This window comes from Copadichromis virginalis, linkage group LG19 (genome assembly GCF_057382275.1).
Source record: "Copadichromis virginalis isolate Kocher_CV1m ecotype Utaka linkage group LG19, C_Virginalis_male_GT1.1, whole genome shotgun sequence".
In the NCBI taxonomy this organism is placed as follows: Eukaryota; Metazoa; Chordata; class Actinopteri; order Cichliformes; family Cichlidae; genus Copadichromis; species Copadichromis virginalis.
Window position 1 is genome coordinate 6,156,059 of NC_140636.1, and position 20,964 is coordinate 6,177,022.

General features: G+C 41.2%; 2 protein-coding genes across 2 annotated transcripts in view; one reads left to right on the forward strand and one right to left on the reverse strand.

The window, feature by feature from the left end:
• Positions 1-14,666, forward strand: part of piezo1 (piezo type mechanosensitive ion channel component 1 (Er blood group)) — an 89,958-nt gene extending 75,292 nt beyond the window's left edge. The window contains exons 44-54 of the mRNA XM_085442416.1: positions 994-1,055; positions 4,277-4,435; positions 5,430-5,577; positions 6,415-6,603; positions 7,126-7,218; positions 7,570-7,739; positions 8,633-8,755; positions 8,862-8,941; positions 11,958-12,129; positions 13,198-13,339; positions 13,531-14,666. Of these exons, the coding sequence (XP_085298542.1) occupies positions 994-1,055; positions 4,277-4,435; positions 5,430-5,577; positions 6,415-6,603; positions 7,126-7,218; positions 7,570-7,739; positions 8,633-8,755; positions 8,862-8,941; positions 11,958-12,129; positions 13,198-13,339; positions 13,531-13,659 (1,467 nt within the window). The 3' untranslated portion in view covers positions 13,660-14,666. The remainder of the gene's footprint in view (positions 1-993; positions 1,056-4,276; positions 4,436-5,429; positions 5,578-6,414; positions 6,604-7,125; positions 7,219-7,569; positions 7,740-8,632; positions 8,756-8,861; positions 8,942-11,957; positions 12,130-13,197; positions 13,340-13,530) is intronic.
• A 3,617-nt stretch (positions 14,667-18,283) lies between these two features.
• The window catches only part of pcca (propionyl-CoA carboxylase subunit alpha), a 33,042-nt gene continuing 30,361 nt past the window's right edge, over positions 18,284-20,964 (reverse strand). The window contains exons 19-23 of the mRNA XM_085440788.1: positions 20,670-20,768; positions 20,303-20,356; positions 20,019-20,159; positions 19,074-19,151; positions 18,284-18,594 (exon numbers count right to left, since the gene is read on the reverse strand). Of these exons, the coding sequence (XP_085296914.1) occupies positions 18,526-18,594; positions 19,074-19,151; positions 20,019-20,159; positions 20,303-20,356; positions 20,670-20,768 (441 nt within the window). The 3' untranslated portion in view covers positions 18,284-18,525. The remainder of the gene's footprint in view (positions 18,595-19,073; positions 19,152-20,018; positions 20,160-20,302; positions 20,357-20,669; positions 20,769-20,964) is intronic.

The window sequence follows — 20,964 nt, forward strand, 5'->3', positions numbered from 1 at the left end:
GCAGTAACTGTGGCAGGACACAGGGCATTACCAAGTTAAATGCTTCGTCTCCTCTTCATTGATTGTTCTCTTACAACTGCACCACAGAAGGATTCATGACAGGAAACGGCTTCAATATCGTGGTCGCCCTTTACACCTGTATCCCTACAACGAGGCAGCGAGGCTGTCGTGGCTACAGCAAAAACAGAACGAGCTTTACCCCGATCAGATGTGCCAGGTTGAACCTTTCAGTGACCACACCCACCCTGGAGAGTCAACCACAGCACATAAACCCTCACACGGGCCACAGGAGAAAGGGTCAGCAGTCAGCACCTAGGTCGGTCTCTCCCAGAGGCTGTTATAGTAAAATTCCACATTAAACCAATTCCCATTAGGGAATGCTGGAAAAAAATGACACGTTTGCTCCTAGTCTTAGTTTCCATGCTTCCAAACGCTTGGAAGTTGTGGACTCTGGGTCGTATGCAGCGATCCAGCTCTCGTGACCCAAAACAATAATTCGAGGTAGGTTTGAAATAGAAGTTTGTCTTTGCTCTCTGTGCAGAGTCTGGCATGAAAAGTGCACAGTGGTCAGAGCAGTCAGGGAGTGGTCAGCAGGTCAGTCAGTCTCTACCTGGATGTGCACCAGAGGCTGATCTTGAATGGGAGATTAGACACTTTTACAGTTGGGTATGATTTTCAGTTTTTGTGAACGTGATTGTGTCATATATCTTCTGTCTGGTCTCTTGTTTGATGAAAGACTCTTTTACATAAAATTGATTTGAATCTTTTTTCTTCCTAAAACGTTGCATCTTTTAAATCCTAAAATCACTCGTAGGTTGCGTCAGAAAAGATTTTTTCTTCTTATGTCATTTAGTGCTTCTGTAATATTTGTTAGGATGGCATCTGTGGAGCCACTCACTGCTCATCTCTGCTGTTGTTTTTCACAATTCTAACTATTTTATATTATTTTAATGACATTTCTTGTTTTGCTGTCCTATTGTTCTTTCTCTCCAGGTGATCCTTGTTTTTGGGATTCATCTTTGGATGTTCTTTATCCTGCCCGCTGTCACTGAAAGGTGATGTCTTGCATTTACTGTATTATTTGTGATAAATTATGACATCGATAATGATCTGAGTCCTGCTTTAACAAAAACAACTCCTTGGAGGAGTAATGGATGATTGTTGACCAGCCTCTAACAAGTGCATGCTTTAATTAGCTGCACCTGTTGAGCTGTTTATTAACACAAATATATAATCAGCCATTTCCATGCTCAAGCTGCAACTACATGCATGTAGGTATGCAGACATGGTGAAGATGATCTGCTGAATCTTAGGAAGTTGATTCTGTTCATCTGGACTGTTTTCAGTGACAGTTCGAGTCTCGACTGCCTTCGAGGTTTTCCAACCTTATAAACTGTACATTTGCACAATGACCCAAACTGACTAACAACAGGCCGCGAGGTCGGGTTTTATGGTCGTTAATATTAAATTGTAATATTCACAGAGAGTTGGGGAACGGCTGCCTTATAAGAGGGTGACGGTTGTACCCTCCTTCTTTCAGAGAGGATCTTTCTGTTTACATAAATGGCCTCCTCGACTTGATTAATATACCCAGACATAACCATCCCCCGTTTTGATCTTCAAAGCAAACATCTACCAGTCAGGGATCAAATTACTGACTGCTGCACTCGGCATGTCAGTGTGTCCTCGGTACAAAACCCCGAGTTGTCCCAACGCATCCATGGAAGTGTGAGGTGTGTGTGTGTGTGCTTAGGCCTAGAAGCACTACAAGCCTTATGTGGGAATAAGGTTTGCAGTGAAAAGTGCTTTGAATGTTCAGTTTGAGTGGAGGAGCTCTATAGAAGAACCATTTACTGCTTCAAGCTCATGGGAAGCTAGCAGCAATGCAAAAAGGCGATTGCTACAACCAAGGAATACTGCAGAGCATCTCTGAGTACGCAACATGTTAAACCTTGAAGCAGGCGGCTGCAGCCACATGGACGCCTCCTGTGGCCAGAGTTTACATGGGCTCATCCAGGGAAGCCTGGATAAACCACCCACCCGTCTGCCAGCCAGACTCTCTCTGCTCTGAGCTTACCACCCTGCAGTGGGAAACAGACTTTTTAATGGGAAATATAAGTCATGTTTCTAAAACTAAAAAGTGCTACAAAAGAGACAAAGTATTAAAAAAAGAGCCTCAAAGAAAATTATTGGAAGAAATAGGAAGTGAGATCTGGACTCTGAAACAGTGACCCCAGATGGTTTTCCAGCTGATTTATACAAGAAATTCAGAATAACGTAGAAAATAAGATCTAAGAAAGCAGCTCTGCACGTGTTTGATCAGGGTTACTTGTTTCTGACAGCGGTCAGACGGGTCACAGAGGCTGCAGGTGAACGTGTTGGACTGTTCCCGGCTGTTCTCTTTGTCTTTAAGATTTGTGGCGTGAGTGACTTTAAAGGTGTACAAACTTGTATCCCTTTGCTTTACGTGTGTGATTGCTGTGTGTCATGGCACAGGTGAAGCGCTGGGCCTGGTTCATTTGGACTCAGGCACAATTCACAGCACCAAAGCCTGACAGTTAAGGATTGCTGCCTACATTAACATTTCTGTTTTAAGTAATTAACAAACCAGTAGCGTTAGGCATGTACAGCGTGTCACTGCTTCCAAAAATTGAAGACATGAAATCATTGTCTTCTGCAAGCACATTTTTCAGAGACGAATGAAAGAAAGCAAGCGCATGTCAGAGGAGTTAACATGCTTAAACTGGCTGATGCACACTGTCAGAGCAGGCTAGTGAGAGAAAAGGGAAGGGGGACAGCTGGGCACAAGGTACCCACCAAAAAGCCTCTGAGAGTTGATTATGTGGAATAAGGCAGCAGTCTTTCATTCTGCTCCCAGTCTAGTTGGGTCTTTCGTAGCATTGGAGGCCTGCTCTGCACAAAATCCTCAAAATGACTCTCAGATTCTCTCCATGGATGGAGCACGGACAGCACTGGAAATGCTCCAGGACTCTCACGCAGAGCAAACAGACCCCCAAGTATATGTGTTTGTGTTAGACAGTTTGGTGCATATTGCTAATGCTGAGGTCGCCCAAATACAAAAGAACTGTGTAAAAGTTTCAGGTTTGGCATCAGTGATGCAATGTTCACAACTTAGAATAATAATTCAAAGTTGTGGCTGGCGGGACACACGCTGCAAGATTGGGTCCAGTAGGCATAGTGTGTTAGTAATGGTGTTCATGACTGTAGTCCCAACTGGCTTCAGATCATCAACAAGCTTCTCCTGTAATCAGACTCGTTCCTTCAGCCAAGATCTGGCATGAAGCTCCAGACTGAGGCCATTGATGGTCATTTTATAATTCTTCTACTTCTGATCAATCACACACATCGAATGGACCGGTGCTTATAGAGTGCTTTCCTACTCTGCCTGAGAACTCAAAGCACTTCATACATACATCCTCATTCTCATGAGTGCTTGTTTCCATGCTTAATGCTTCCTATGTAAAATTCACACTCCAATATCTGCAACAGAGAGCAACTTGAGGTAAGCATATTCTCAAGGATATTGTGCATGCAGATCAGGAAATCTCTCCTGGCTGTCGGTACTGGAAGTGCAACCAGAGATTTCAGTGAAATGGGTCATGACGAAACAGAACCTGAACACCTTGACATAAAGAGTGAATATTCAGTTGGATATTTTTTAATAGCCTTTTTGTCTAAATTGTGTTTTTTAAGATTTTGAATTACTAGCATTTGTTGTTATTTGTCCTGTGACTCTTGGTTTTGGGGATTGTTAAATTCGAATTATTGTTATGCAAGTCTCACAATGATATGGAAAAAAAGTCCCATAAAATTTTCCCAAAAATGCAAGATGTTTCTTTTTTGCATGCTTCTTTAAATCAAATTCAAATCATGGTTAACGTTGTGTTTGTGCTTTTTGAGTCATTGTTGGGGGAGCACTGATACAACTGTGTAGTTTCATCAATAGCTGCGAGGTGGCCTGTCCCTGAGCTCACAGCAACCCAAGACCAAACATTGTCACTGTCTCACAGGTGCTTTTGCGTCTCCTGACAAAGGCATCTTTTGTCAGCAACTGTTGTTATAGCAGACCTACTTTGTCTGAGCCGCCTGTCCAGACTACAATATTCCTCTGGTACTTTGGCAATGAATGTCAAATTTGTGCAGTCACTCTCTGAAGTCACAATTTGCATTATTTTGCACTTTGCAAGCTGTTTTGCTGACTGTATAAACTGGTTTATGAGCTAAGTGTTATGTTCTTTCTCTCGTCTTGTCTTAGGATGTTCAACCAAAACTTTGTGGCACAGCTCTGGTACTTTGTCAAGTGCATTTACTTTGGCTTATCAGCTTATCAGATCCGCTGTGGGTACCCCACTTGTATCCTTGGCAACTTCCTTACCAAGAAATACAACCACCTCAATCTGTTTCTCTTCCAAGGGTATGTACACAAAGAAAGTGTGAGCTTCTCTGTGTTTGTCTTTGCTCTCTCCATGCAGCGTATTGCAGATATCTGTAGGTTCTTAGTCACTCTTGGTAGTTTCGAGTTATTTCAAAGAAAGCTCGTGGACTTATTTTACATTTGTGAAGATGTTTCCCTTCTTGACCAAGAGCTTCTTCAGTTCTAAAACATCTGACAGAAACTCCCAGTTATTTAAGTCCACTATTAATCATGTGAGTCGCCACTTGAGTGTCATTACCGTCACTGGCCAACCTCAACCCACCATCATGTCACCTATTTAAGTGAACAGGTGTGAGTGGGGACCATAACAGGGAGACACTACAGCTAGAGACAGCTAGGATAAGTTACTGAGAAGCATGTGAGATAGAGACCTGACCAAACCAGAAAAGCTTCCTGTCCAAATGGCTCAGATTTTGCCACATCTCCACTATGGCTGCCCATAGTGGACGTCATCACAGACACAGCAACAAGAATGAATGCCTTACAGCCAAAAGCAGAACAGCTGCACCTGAAGGTTGCAGCGGCCTTATCCATCCAACCGCACCATTCAGGAAAAGTAAACTATCACGTCCCTGAGTAAAGGTCAAAGTGTTAGTGTACTACCCAAAGGGAAGGGGCATTTCCCCTTGACCCACTGTTGTTTCAAGCTCAACCGTCAGATTAAAATCACCACACTTCTCAGTGACAAGAGAAGATGATGCCCCGCAAGCAGCGACAGGAAGAAAATCATTACTTGCCTACAACAATTAACCCTACATACCCAAGGGATGCTACAGCCAACATATGTGGACTTCAAAAAGGAGGAAGCCCGTCCCTCTTGAGTGAGAAGCATAAGCTCTTCATAAGTCCAGCTTAACATTATTAGTCTTCTTGCAAAGGAAAGACACACCATGTACGTCATGTATGTTTGAGATCAAGTGTGATAAATGTATGTGAAATGGGTCAGGAGTCAAAGCTGACTGCGTGTTTGTAGGTTTCGCCTGGTGCCGTTCTTGGTGGAGCTCCGAGCAGTGATGGATTGGGTTTGGACCGATACCACATTGTCTCTGTCAAACTGGATGTGTGTGGAGGATATTTATGCCAACATTTTCATCATCAAATGCAGCCGTGAGACAGAAAAGGTATGAAAGATACGAGCGCAACGAAGTCAAAGTTCATTAAAAAAATGCTCACGACCATTACACGTGGAAACCTTTTGAATACCAGCGCGCTGATGCACACAGGTGTGCACACGCGTGTTCACTGCTCGTAGACTTAAATCACAGCTTACTTGGCTGCTACTTCAAAGCACATTGTGCGCTGTCTGTCCTGCGTGCTGCACAACAACATTCAATATTCAGTATTTACTGCTGTTTACACTTAGCTAGATTAATGCGATGCTGTTGTGTTTAGTATGTTGCTTTGTTTTTTTTGCTTGTTTTCTCTTCTTCTTCTCTCAACAGGTGATCCAGGAGATTTGTTTCCCTCTCTCACTGTCCCTCTCCCCTTCTGTTTTTCCTTTCCTTCCTCTTTCTTTCTCCCTTTCCTATCCCTCACTCATGTCTGTCCCGTCTGTAACATCTGAAAATAAAATATAATAAAAACAAAGGTCGATCAAATGGACCAATACGGCAATGCCACGATGATCCATTTGGCAAAGTAAATCCATCGGGTCTCCTTGTTGGTCTTCAGACAACAATTCTGACGGCTAAAGAACCAAATGGGACAGGCAGGGAAAAAATGCTCACGAATGAGTCTTTTTTTATATTAAACATGATTTAGTGCCATTGTGTTTCAGAGTATTCTTATCTGAACCTGCTTGGTGTTTCCGAGTTTACTGGATGGCTCCTCATAAGCAGTTTTTTTGTCCTGTTTTCTAACTCGTGGTTAATGAGATCAGGAGGACAATAAGTTGTATTTTTAAGAAGTAAGTTAAGAAAATCTATTTTTTTTAGTAAAAACAATCTCTTTGCCCTCAGAAATACCCACAGCCTAAAGGGCAGAAGAAAAAGAAGATAGTGAAATATGGCATGGGTGGACTTATTATCTTCTTCTTGATCTGCATCATCTGGTTTCCCCTTCTCTTCATTTCATTGGTCCGATCTGTCGTGGGTGTGGTCAACCATCCCATTGACGTCACAGTAACTGTCAAGCTGGGTGGATATGAGGTAACACAATCTTCAAAGTTGTTTCTTGGGTATTGATAAAATTGCTCCAAATTAATGTTAATAAATGATTAATTAAATTTATTGTTTATCTGTCAAACACATACGCAGACAGTATACAGGGATGATTTCATACGTTTGCTTGGTCTTGTATTAACAGACAACAGAAAGCAGAACACTAAGAACATAAACTGCTATTTGGCACATTTTAAGACTGTGCTGATTGTGATGAGGGATTAACGTGGAGTTTGGAAGGTAGCCAACCCCGAATGAAACGCCTCTCTGGATATGGTTACAGGACAGGCAACCTCTAACCAGTCACAGTGGCTGATGGTTTTTCCTTCCCAGTGTCACAAAATGCTTGCTCCCACGGGGCTGTGTGGCTGCTGTAGGGTCCTTACCTTTTCATCCTCCTTCCCTTTTTAATATTGAGCGTGTTGACTGTTGTTGTGATTTGGTGCTATAGAAGTAAAATTCGACTCTGACTCCAAACTGGGATCAGCCGTGTTCTTCTTCTGTTTCCAGCCCCTGTTTACCATGAGTGTGCAGCAGCAGTACATCAAGCCCTTTTCAGAGGATGAATATGACCAACTCGCCAAAGACTTTGAAGACAATGCTGTGCGTATTGGTTTCCGTTTGGTTTACCTCAGTGTACTGCAGTGTTACAGTATCTGCATTTGTAGCTGTTCTGTGCTCACATCGATTTATCTCTGCTTGTTCTGTGACACTCAGTGTGCCTCTGTCCTGTTTCACTGTGTAATCACACACCTGTGTTGTGTTAAGAGCATGAATTGAAAATAATTTCACATCCAGCATGTAATAGCACTAAATACCGGGTAGACAGACCGTTTATACTCCGTCTGCTCCATCCCCGGCTCGCTGTGTACTCTGAAACTTTGATCATTTTCTCCCTGTTGTTTTTGTTTTGGTTGATTTGTCATTAAAACTTTCTTCTTCCTTTGCGTGTAGGTCGCCATGCAGTTCATCATTCTCTACAGTTATGAGGACATTGTGACAGCCATGATTGAGGGTAGTTCTGGATCTGTTTGGAGGATCAGTCCCCCGAGCAGGCAGGAAGTCATTAAAGAGTTACTCGGTCCTGTTGACCTCACACTTCGCCTGTCCTGGAATTTTCAGAGGTAAAACAATATCAAACAATATTCTTCATCTAAGCAACATTCGAGTACATGCTTGTTAGAGAGGTACAACAGTTATTGTCTACAGCAGGGGTCCCCAATCCCAGTCCACGAGGGCCGGTGTCTCACCCTGGGTCAACACACCTGAATCCCATGATTAGTTCATTACCAGCCTCTGGAGAACTGAAGACATGTTGAGAAGGTCATTTATCCATTTAAATCAGCTGTGATGGATCAAGGACACAACTACAACCTGCAGGGACACCGGCCCTCGTGGACTGGGATTGGGGACCCCTGGTCTACAGCCATCTCTAAAGAGTGAGGCTCATTTCCGCCGGCGGTGGTGGAGATTTTGTTGATAGAAAAACGCACACAAACACCATCAGTCGTGGATTGGCCTGCAGTGTGGGATCATCTCTGCACATCTGTGATAAGCTGTTGATTTCATATTTGATCTGCATTCCTGTTCTCACCTACAGTCCTGTAGTAACTGAAAGAACAACAGTGCGGACACAAGCAACAGATACAAGCTTTTCATAGAGGCTGACAGGGCTCAGTCATCAGTGTTACTGGTCCTCCTGTGAGGTGGTTCAGACATCTGACTAGGATGCCTCCTAGGTGAGGTGTTTAGGCCAAGATGTGTAATATCCACCCGATGGGTGGGTGAATCTGATCCTGACAAGTTTATCGTTGTCTGATAGACACTCACTTTTTCACACAAGATCTAGCTTTTATAAACAAAGTAATTCATAAAGTAAATAATAAAAATGGGTTACAATGAAAGCATTCTATCAGATAGAGTGAAACACATGTTGTGAACATAAAGGCTCTCAGACTTTTTGAGCTCTGCTGACGTGTCACTGAGGCTGTAACTGTTCTGCTTTCCTTCCTCTCAGGGACCTGGGTAAGGGTGGAACAGTGGAACATGCCTTTGATAAGCATTCCATCGACCTGGAACCTGGGAACCCAGTCAGAGCAGACTTGGCTTCATTGCTGGTTGGCAACCGCACTGAGCCAGTGTAGGTTTTCTCTCTGGAGCGATGTTTATGTTAATAAAAGTGTTTACATTAATGAAAAACATGAATAGTGCTTCTTTTAACAGGCGCTGTCTTGTATTTCTTCCAGGCTTGTTCCCAGTATGTTTCCTAAGTACATCCGTGCCCCCAATGGAGCTGAGGCCAAGCCAGTCGGTCAGCTGCACGAAGGTTTACAGATTTTATATTATAATGATTACGTTAGTGAACAATTATTTATTTAGGAAAATTTCCACAAATTATTACTATATAGTACTAAGATATATGTATGATACAGCATAGTTTGAACAAGAAGCACAAAGTCACTCACCTAACAGGTAGAACAGAGAAGAATCCTTTAATTGTCCCACAAGGGGAAATTTGGTGGTGGGAGCTGCTGATACTGGCTGCCAGCTCGCAGCAGCACCGGAAGTAGATGCACTCAAATGGGATACTGAGTGCATGTAAGAAAAAATACCTAGTGTATATGAAACAGTTAAAGAAAGGAACGACCGGAGCTGAAAAAATCTATAAGATACATGAGAATAACTGACATGAATAATAAAAAAACTGCAAAACAGGTTACAACGTTAGATTTTTACGTTACAATAATAAGAAAAACGCACTGGAAGTATTAATATTATTGTCAATAAAATAAATTAAAAAACTCCCCAATAGCAAACACAATGATCAGTGACAGCTTATTGTGAAAGATTTGAATGGTTTTGTTCTTAATGTTCGTCCTGTCATGGCCAACAAACCTGCAGAAACTCTTTGTAACTAGTGTAGCAAACTCCATATTTATAAAGGCAACAGATGAAGATGAAATTACTGCTATAGTGACATCATTTAAGTTTAAGAGATCAATGGGTTATGATGGCTTTGATATGGATTTAGTCAAAGACATCACTGGACATAAGGTGAAAACATTTACCTGCACTGCAAACGGTTTATTCCCTGGAAAGGTTGTGCTGATATACAACGCTGGAGATGAACATCTGCACTCCTCTAAGATACTGGAACAAATAGTTTGCGTCACAAAAAACAATGTTTTGTATGCAACACTGTGGCTTTAGAACCAACATAACCACAACACATGATCTCAATATGTTTGTAGATACACTCCTGCCAAAAACAAAGAATATGCTGTGGGAGTGTTCTTACAGCTTAAAAAAGCATTTGATACAGTCGATCAAAAACCCGTACTTAACAAACTACACACATACGGGCGTGGAGGAGTCACATTAATGCACATTAATGACATCTCTCCAATTTCAAAGACATTGAAAGTAGTATTGCTTAGTGTGTTGTGGAAGCATCTGAATGAAGTAGAAAATGCAATAAGCTGAAGACCAGGTTTTAAACTATAACGCTATGAGATAATATAATAACAATGAATCTGAGTAAAACAAAATTCATAATATTTCGGGATCATACAGATTCTACTACTAGAAAACAATGAAAGACACCGTAGAAAATCTATAATCAAATCTCTTGGTCATGATGCATCACAAACTACTCCGGATGTCCCGCAGTGATCGTATTAAAGCCAAAACATCAAAGTCTCTTGCAAATTCTTTTTAAAGTCAAAGACTGCAAACATCATATATTCTATATTGTTCAATCATACCTGCTTGCATGACCTTCTGTGTGATATCTGGGGAAATGCTTATAAAACACAAATCCAGTATGCGCTCAACATGCATAAACCATCAAATACACTTTTTATTAAAAGAAATACTCCTAAACTTAAAGACTCGGTCGACCTTGGAGCTGCACAAATAATGTACAAAGCAGCAAACAAGTATTTGCCCCACAACATGCAGGACGTCTAATGCTGACTCATCATGACCTGAGCCAGTGGTTAGCAGAGATGGGCAGTAACGCGTTACTATAATCCGATTACTTTTTTCAAGTAATGAGTAAAGTAAGGGATTACTATTGCAAAAACGGTAATTAGATTACCATTACTTTCCCGTAGGAACGCTGCGTTACTGCGTTACTAAAACCGTGATTTATTTTGCGAGAACGTCTCATGACAGTGACGTAAGCGAGTGCGACGTTAGTGACAACAGCTGTGTGCAGATCAACAATGGATCATATATCGAGTGCAGAGAGAGTATGAGCGTGCAACGTTTAAAGCGTGGAAGTACTGACCTTACTTTGAGTTTGATTCCATAAAAAGTGACAAAAACATTAGTGTCCGCTGTGCGTGGGAAGAAAACTTCTTTTTACAGCGAAAAAACCCCTAAACTTCCAACAAGCACCGAGTAGCTACGACGTAATGGGAAACTCACAGAGAAACTCGTGGATTCTTCCACTGACCGCAGCACACCTGCACCAGGGTAAACCTCCGCCTACCCCACTCCTGCTTTACAGGTGAAAATAGAGCAACAGGACCGCTGAGTCTTTGACTTTATTTATTTTCTGCTGTGTTTTACTTGCATCTGTTTGAAAGACTGAGTGTAAACACAAAAATATTTTATTTTATGTGCTGGAATGTGCAGAAAATAGGTTTAAATGTTAAACTAATTTCTTCCAGTCAGAGAATGTTGCATATAATTAAATTTTTGCTTGATGCATAAAGTTAAAAGATTAAAACTAATAAAACAAGTTTTAAAAAGAGACTTTTCCATTTGATTACATTTTGTATGATGGATTATGCAGAAAAAGTAGAATTGGGCTGAAAGATCTATCGCTTTATCACCTCTTCAGGTTGTAAATCGTGTTTTTAAAAAGTAACTAAGTAACTAAGTAACTAATTACTTTTGAAAATAAGTAATCAGTAAAGTAACGGGATTACCTTTTTGGGTAAGTAATCAGTAATTAGTTTTGATTACTTTTTTCAAGTAACTTGACCAACACTGGTCGTTAGTAAGGACTAATGTAAAATATCACAGCATTACAGTCACAGGAGTGAGTATGTGGAACAAAGATCCTTTGATAAATCATCACAACAGTTCAGTAAAAAACTGCAAATCCCTCACAGAGTTGTAGCAAATCTACATCTGTGGGTCACAGGCTTTCCATCCATGCTCCAACTCAAAATCCCCAAATTTGGAGTATTTGGAGTATTTGGAGTATTTGGAGTATTTGGAGTATACCTCAAACACTAGGCAAAATAAAACAGTCACAGGCTCGATGTCAGCATCCAGATATTTTACTCCTTAACATATGTGATATTGAGAAACAGATTGTTGTCTTATAGGTAATGAAGCTGGATACATGGATATAACCCTGTCACTAAATAGCAGTGGGAACCAGGAGTGGTGGGACATTGCTATTGCGAACTGTGACTCCTCACAGTGTGGTGTACTACCCATGGTCATATTCAGTGACAAAGTCAGTCCTCCCAGCCTGGGCTTTCTGGCAGGATACGGGTAAGAAACACAACTACGAATGTAGGAGTTCTGGGCATCAGTCAGCAAAAACATTCATGCAACTGAAACAGTTCAGTTCAATTTTTTTATAGCACTAAATCACAACAATGATTGCCTGTTTATATTGTAAGGTAAACCTTACAATAATACAAAGGAAACAGAGCAAACCCAACAATCATATGAACCCCCAATGAGCAAGCACCTTGGCAACAGTGGGAAGCAAAAACTCCCTTTTAACAGGAAGAAACCTCCAGCAGGAACAGGCTTTAAATGCTTTATGTAAGCCTGCAGTGTGAAGTGCTCTAACGAGGTGCTACTGTGTGTTGCCTCACAGCGAGCAGGCTCATCGCTGTGCAGCCTTTGTATGTTCTCCTAATGCTTGTGGGGGTTCCTTGGGGTTCTCTAGCTTTCACAATCCAAAGACATGCACGTGAGGTTAATTAGTGTTTCATAACTGTATGCGGGCAGACAAAGTCCTTAAAGATGTGACGAAAACAGCACTGTGTGAATGAATGTTTAAAGGTGTAATCTGAGTTGTCATTAAGACCAAATAATCTCGATATAACTGTGAGTCTCTTTCTGTTTACTCGCAGTGCTGCTTTACAAAAAAGGTGCTTGATCTCTATAGAGCTGTTAAGACGTTATAATTGCATTCAGGAAACTAAAATGCTGTTATAAGTTAAAGTTTGGTTTCTTTTACTAGCTGACTTCAGTGTAAACATGTAATAAAAATAAATACATTAAAAAAATTCCCCTCGCGCCCCTGCGGGCGGTTTATCCTTCAAGCTCGGGTCCTCTACCAGAGGCCTGGGAGCTTGAGGGTCCTGCACAGTATCTTAGCTGTTCCCAGGACTGCGCTCTTCTGGACAGAGATCTCCGATGTTGTTCCCGGGATCTGCTGGAGCCACTCGCCTAGCTTGGGAGTCACCGCACCTAGTGCTCCGATTACCACGGGGACCACTGAATGAATGAATATAGATAGATAGATAGATAGATAGATAGATAGATAGATAGATAGATAGATATAAATAAAATATAATGTAATGTAATTTTCCCCCTTCTTTTCAGTATCATGGGGCTGTATGTGTCTGTGGTCTTAGTCATTGGGAAGTTTGTCCGTGGCTTCTTCAGTGAGATCTCCCACTCCATCATGTTTGAGGAGCTGCCCTGTGTGGACCGCATTCTCAAGCTCTGCACTGATATCTTCTTGGTAAGTGTGCGCTGCATGTATAATAACACACATGCATTTAATGTAGACTCACCAATAACAGAGAATAATTAAAGTTAGTATTTCCAAATTGCTAAACGCACACATACACATTGAAACTACAAAAACACACAGTCGTGTCTGGAGCTGCGATTCTTTAAAATCCATGTCGACTAAACGTCTGTGTGTTTCAGGTGCGTGAGACAGGGGAACTGGAGTTAGAAGAGGAACTTTACTCCAAACTGATCTTTCTCTATCGATCTCCTGAGACTATGATCAAATGGACTCGGGACATTATCAGTCAACACCGAGACGGGCAATGATTGACTGCCTGAGAAATCATGTTTCCCTGGGATAAACTACAGTAAAGCACAAATGCAAAGATCTCCAGGAGACAATGCACGGAAGGGGATTGTTGAGAACACTCCACACTTACCAAGTGGACACCAGCAGACACACAGACCCTAACCCTCCTCTGTGGGACACATGCTGTGGCATATTTGCAGCTCTCTGACAACTTCAGTATACTCAGTACAGAGTGGACAGGAATGAGAGTGGAACTGCAGTTCATATCTGTTGTGCAAAGCTGGACATCATTTCCCTGGAAGGCAAAATCTGTCATATCATGTTGTGTGCATATGTGTGTGTGCACGTTACACTGTAGGTGGAGTCATTTTGCAGACAAAAACCGATGATAAGAAGAAGCAGCTGAAGTCTCTATGCTACATCAAAATATGCAAACTATAAATTAGAAGTATGTCAGCTGGTCACTATTTTAAGTTAACTAGCTCTTTTTCATTAAATTACCATCATTTACAAAAATGCAAACAGCTTAAAAGGGTTGGAACAAATACACTACAAGACTGCAAATCCTGAACGATTCATTCGATGAACTGACTGATAAGTTGGACTCATCAGGCCACACCCCCCTGTCCTCATCAGCTCTGGGATTCTGTAACTGATGTTTTTATGTGTACGACCATGCTGTGCATGACGCTGACAAACAGTCTGCCAAATATGAAGTCAGTTCATGTGAACCCCCTGGAATTAACTTGGTGCCAGAATGTCTGTGCAACTAAGCACTAGTACAACACCTGTTTATACATTATGGTGAAATATACATCATAAAACACTAAATTTCCAGGTTAAAAAACTGTCACTATTTATTCTGTTCATGCAAACATTGTTGCCATAGATATCAAACCCATTGTGACAGGTTTTTGCTGTTCCACGCTGTCTTTACAAAACAACCATTTCTTTACTTTCAGGTGGAGAGCGCATATGTTTTCTCTTTGTTTTTAGATATTAAAAGTACCTGTTTCTACAAAAATAGAGTTCTTGGTTTTTACGACCTGGCAAATGGGCTGAATCTGCGATGGTGTCATTTAAACAGAAAGTTACTTTTCATCGTTGAAGAAGGAACATGGATGCTAATATGGATGTTCTATTTTGGGGGGGTTAAAACTTAAGAGCAGTTCAGTCTGAACTCCAGCATGTTTGTTATCATAAGTTGTCAGAGATTACTCTTGAGATAAGAAAGATATTGTAAATTCAAGCGTCTTATAGTAGCTGACGACTGAAAGGTTCAGAACATAGGAAGAAGTCCTCCTGTGTGTTCTAAGTGGCCTAAACGATGTCAGGTGAGTTTTCCAATTCTAACGTTCCACCAACATTCTACGATACACCATTTTATTAAATAAATATTTAATATTTATTCAAGAAACACCAAAAACCCCATGCACAAAGATTCCCTTTGCCTCTCCCGGAACTTTTAAATGGTGTTTGGACCCCGGGAAACATTTGGCCCAACATCCTGGAGAGGACACAGGAAAGACAGGTGAGTAATCTCATCTCAGCAGCTACTTCTTTGCAGTGCGTTAGACTTTGCACGCACATTTGCATTAGTTCTCCTTCATAGTAGGCCTTATTTGCTCCCAGTAACAATCCTTTCCTCCTCACAGACAACCACCACATTTCTTGATGAGGAGCAGCCGTGCAGGAGCCGGAACAAAAGGCTACCTGCTAATCATTAAAATACTCAATAAATATTCAATAAATAATTAAACCTCTTGTGTGCAAATGTTACTGATGTGCAAACCTATGTTTAAATCTAAATAAAGTGCTGTACAAATTATAATACAAATAATGATATTAAGGGAGTCCTCTTCCTTACATGCCTACATGGGTTCACTCAGTCTAAAATCATGCATGTTAGGTTAACTGACCATTCTGAAATGTCCAGATGTGTGAATGTGAAATATTATTTGTGTCCCTTTATGGGAAGCAGATGCCAGTAAATTTTATTTACTGAAACACAATTGCTGGCTCTGGTTCTGGGCAAAACATTAGGCGTTAGCAAGGTTTGTCCCCATAAAACACTGCAGAGCTGTTAGAGCAGGGGTGTCAAACTCAAATACACAGTGGGCCAAAATTCAAAACTGGAACAAAGTCGCGGGCTAACATTAATATTTATTTAAAAAAAAAAATCTTCCTCCAGATATAAGAATGAATCTCTTCTTATGGACACGTTTTGCTGAAAAACTGAATATGGAACAAGCCAAGCTTAATACTAAACAATATATATATTAGCTGTATAATACCAGCAGGCCAGCTCTAATAGTAATTTGGTGTGGCTTCGCGGGCCAAATGTAATTAGGCTGCGGGCCAAATTTGGCCCGCGGGCCAGAGTTTGACACCTATGTGTTAGAGGCTGTGACCTGTTGGACCTTATTATAACAATATAGCACAGGCATAAGGAGAACACGTAAACATGACAAAGAAACGGCCAAGCCGGCCAGGAAATTAGACCTTCTTGCTGCAAGGGGACAATGCTGATTTTCAACATGGCTGCCCAGCGACCCTCTTTGTTCTGCTTCCCCAAGAACAACTTCAGGTGCCAAGGCAGCGTCGAGAGCGGATCCAGTGATTGTTTCAAATAACCGGACTTGTGATGTTTTACTGTAGTGAAAAAGTGAAAGATGGGTGTGGGTACATTACCGTTTAGTTTGTGGGTTACAGCAGAAAATGATCCATTTCATGTTCCCACGTGGTTCTGGACAAAGACATTTTCCCCAATAAGAGGATAATCACGCGTCTAACCTCGACTCATAGAAACTTTAATGCTCAATATTCTCAACAAGGAAACGGCTCTGTGTTTGTTTCCAGACGTCCTCAACCGTTTACTCTGATTGTTGCACATTGCCAAAGGTTATGTCTGCTGGAAACAGAAACACAGCTTTCTGAGTACATCACTCAAAACAATTGTCTACTTTGTCCCCCCTCTTAACCTTAAGAGTACTTTAATGTACTCACTATGTACTATGTACTCAGAAAGCTGTGAATGGTAGTCCATTGTTAGTCAGTGGAGCTGCAGTCATTGTGCAAATGTGCTGTTTATAAGGTTGGAAACCTGCAGTCAGCTGAGACTGAAGAAGTCTCCTGGATGAGCGACGAAACGTTTCTCCCACTGAAAACGACATCCTTCACATCTTGGTTTGCATAGAGGCCTTTAGAGGCCACCGGCCTTTAAGGTTCCTCACTTTTGCCACAGGTTTCAGAGCTTTTTGTTGTATTTACTTACCTGAACATGTTCAGACACTACAAACAACTTTAGACCTCCCTGAGACCATGAGTGATGAAAATTCAGAGGTTGTTAACCTTGAAATGAGAGAAACAAGGTTTCTGTTCGTTACCAGAGCAACAGACTTCTGATGTTACCTTTTATTTCGTTACATTAAAAGCAAACAAAGATAATGCAATTTGATAAACAACATTTTCTACACTAAGATGATTAACAGTTATTAGCTGGAACCCTAGCATGACTCAGCATACTCTGCAGTGTCTCCTTAAAAAAAAGGAAACACACATAGTAGAAAAACACAATTTAGATGAGTATCTAAAAGTGATTCACAAAGAGCTATTAACCTTGTTTTTGGAAAGGCAGGGTATTGTTATATCTTTGGACACAAACCAAAGGTCATCAACTACAATTATTGCACTTGTTTGAGATGTATGTTTCTCTTTCTCTTCCACCATCACCAAGTGATCTTACACGACTGTTTCATAGAAGTAATCCGTCACCCCCTACAAGGAATGCAGGAATTTGAAGAGTTTCAGTCAGGTTTCAGAGCTCATCACAGCACAGAAACAGCTTTAGTGAAGGTTACAAATGATCTTCTTATGGCCTCTGACAGTGGACTCATCTCTGTGCTTGTCCTGCTAGACCTCAGTGCAGCGTTCGATACTGTCGACCATAATATCCTATTAGAGCGATTAGAACATGCTGTAGGTATTACAGGTACTGCGCTGCAGTGGTTTGTATCATATCTATCTAATAGACTCCAGTTTGTGCATGTAAATGGAGAGTCCTCTTCACACACTGAGGTTAATTATGGAGTTCCACAGGGTTCAGTGCTAGGACCAATTCTGTTTACATTATACATGCTTCCTAGCTTGCTAGCATGCTTTCCAGGCTGGACTACTGTCACTTTTATCTTAAAGAGCTCATCGTACTGTGTCATTGCATACAGATGCAGGCTTCTCTGTGGGTCCTGGGGTATTTAATTAGAATGGGAAACAACCCTTAGCTTAGGTTCCAGGTTCCTCTTCTATTGAATCAAATCCCAGTTTGTGTTTCTATTTCACTTACTGTGTACTGTATACACCACTCTGTTAATTATTAATCTTTGCCTCTCTTCCACAGCGTGTCGTTGTCCTGCTCACACCCAACCAATCATGGCAGATGGCCCCGCCCCACCCTGAGCTTGGCTCTGCCAAAGGTTTCTTCCTGTTAAAAGGGAGTTTCTCCTTTCCACCGTCGCCAAAGTGCTTGCTCAAAGTGGAAAATGTGATTGTTGGGTTTTCTCTGTATTATTCTTGGGTCTTTACCTTACAATATAAAGTGCCTTGAGGCAACTGTTGTGTGTGAAGAAAAACAAAAACTGAAAGTTATTTTATTTGGAAAAGTTTGTTTATTTTTCTCAGTCAGTTCATCCAAATTTCAATGTTTGGCCTACCAACAACAATATCTATTAAGCAGTAAAACCTAAGTACAACAGAGTAATTGGAACAGTCAGCTGAATCAAAGACACAAGACAACTGTGTGAGCACCCACACCAACATTGTGACACAGTTCAACTCCATCTGTCCCAGTTCACACAAGTCACATGTCAAAGGGAACAGATCATGTTTTATTCCAGCTCCACAAGCAGGTCTCCTTCCCCCACAGTCTCGCCCGGCTTACAGTGGACACTCTTAACCTGTAAGGACACACGTGCAGTTAAACACAAACTTTAAATAATGCATTTACAGTTTTACAAACACACCACTTAAACTCTATGCTCTGGATTGCGGATGTCACACTCCAGTCTTTCAGGGCCGATGTCTGTCTGGACTAGAACTTGACTGAATGCTGAGGTGGCAGTTCAGCCATTTGATTCATGTTACAGCAGCTCATGAGTGCAATAAACAAACTTTTAGAAGTACATTTTTCTAAAAACATTTACTTATATATATATATTTAAATTTACTTGAGTAGGGCTAGGGGTTGCCTCCTCAGCATGCAGTCAGGTCACTGTAGAGTCTTGCTAATCACATATTAATTTTATTTAGGTGTGTTGCAGCAGGAACCATGGAGAAGTTTGAAGAAACCAGCGTTTGAGGACCGGAGTTTGACCCCCCGACCTAGATAATACTACTGAAATCTAGTGATGGGAGTAACTGTCACATTTCCTGTTACCTTTGCTTGCTTGACAGCAGTCAAACTGTTCTGCATCTTCATGGCTTCAATTACACAAATCTCCTGACCTTCTGCAACCTAAAAAAAAACAGAGTGTGTAAAAGCAATGGCTTAACTGTAAATGTAAATGTTTAAGAAGGGATGACTAAAAGCTACTCCTGCTGCCTTCCGTGCACCATTTGTCAACATGCGCATATTCAAGAGATTTATTTGAAGCTCAGGCTGCCATCTACGAGGAGCGACAGCCCTGTTGAACAGAGACTGGCAGCACGTAGACTCCAAATGTTTCTTGTGACAAACTGATGGCATTTTGTTAACTGCAAAAATAATGGTTTTCCTTTCTTTTCACTGATAGGCTCAATCTCCTGGCTCACCTGGTCTTATAGTGTTTTTCTACTTTACCTGAGCAGTCAAAGCTCTTTATACAACATGCCTCATTCACCCATTCATACACAGGGTGCTTGACCTCATTTAAGCATTACGCTGGTAGTGAAAGATGGGCAGCATCGCCAGTTTCTGAGGAATATGAATAATGTTAACATGGACAATTATGAGAACCTGACAGAGTAATGTGAGTGAACTGAAGATAAAAACAGATAAAACAGTCTAGTTTTGGAGTAAAACTGTTTGGTGTGATTGCAGAGGGAGAAAAAAACCCCATACATTTAAAATAACGCCCAACAACATTCAGTGACTCTAATCTATGAATATATAAGAACATGAAATGTCAAAATACACTCACAGGCTGCAGCATGCATTCAAAAACTCACCAACTTAAACTTTGATTCTATGCTTAAGAATTAAAATAATGTTGAATCTTAATCATTTCTGCACATCTGCACAGTCTTACCAGCAACATGTCAACTACAACAGGCTTTTCCCCATTATGAACTATGAACTCATTAAACAGCATTTAAACGATGTGTACATATTGGAATGTGTTACCGTATCTCCAGGTTTGACAGATACAGCCACAACTGTTCCCGGCATCGGTGAACGCAGGATGCTGCTCGTGTCCTCTGAAGCTTTTTCTGGCATGTAGGAGTTCAACTCTGCAGCCAGCTTGGACAGAACTCGAACCTTAAACTATATATATTTACAAGAAAAAGAAACGTATGGGGAACAGTGGGATGTTTGGCACTGCAATATATCAATAACATGGAAAGTTCTTCTGATCATACATACATACATACAGCCACTAGCCTACATTTTGAATTATTCAGTCTTACCAAGGTGCCCAGGTACTGTAGGACAATCACTCCTGCAGCATCTCTGGAAAGGCACTATAAAAAAGAGAGAATACGTTATCTGTATTACAGCTGACATCTTTCATTATTTTATTGTTACTGGTGAGTTTAGCACATTTCTGTTCTAAATTTGTTCTGTCAAGACGCCGGTGTCCCCCAGTTTAAAAACTATTTAAAAAAACTTGCTGCGTCTTCAGAGGGTCAGGCAGGAATGAGGCATGAAGTAACTGAGTGCACTGATAAAAGCTGCACCACATGGACAGACATTTTGGTTTTACCACTTTTCCACCATATCACCATGGCTCCAATCCGTTTGAGGTCTCTTTACCAACACTTAGCTGTGTGTTACCTGTAGCATTCTGTGTGTGCCGTTGACTGTGAGTGGCAGCAATGGGGAGGCCAGATTCAACGCTCCCCAAACTTCCACCTTCGCTCCATCTATCTCCACCTGCAGACACAGTTAACACAGTCTAACTGGAGAGCCACTCTTTCACATCACACAATGCTCACACTGTTGTTTTATTATCTGAATGAATCGGGACTTCTGATGATCACCAATAGCTTTCCAATCAAGACAAATTCTGGCTTGAATTCCTATTAACTAATCTTTAAATTCATATTAAACTTAATCTGCAGTCAAATAC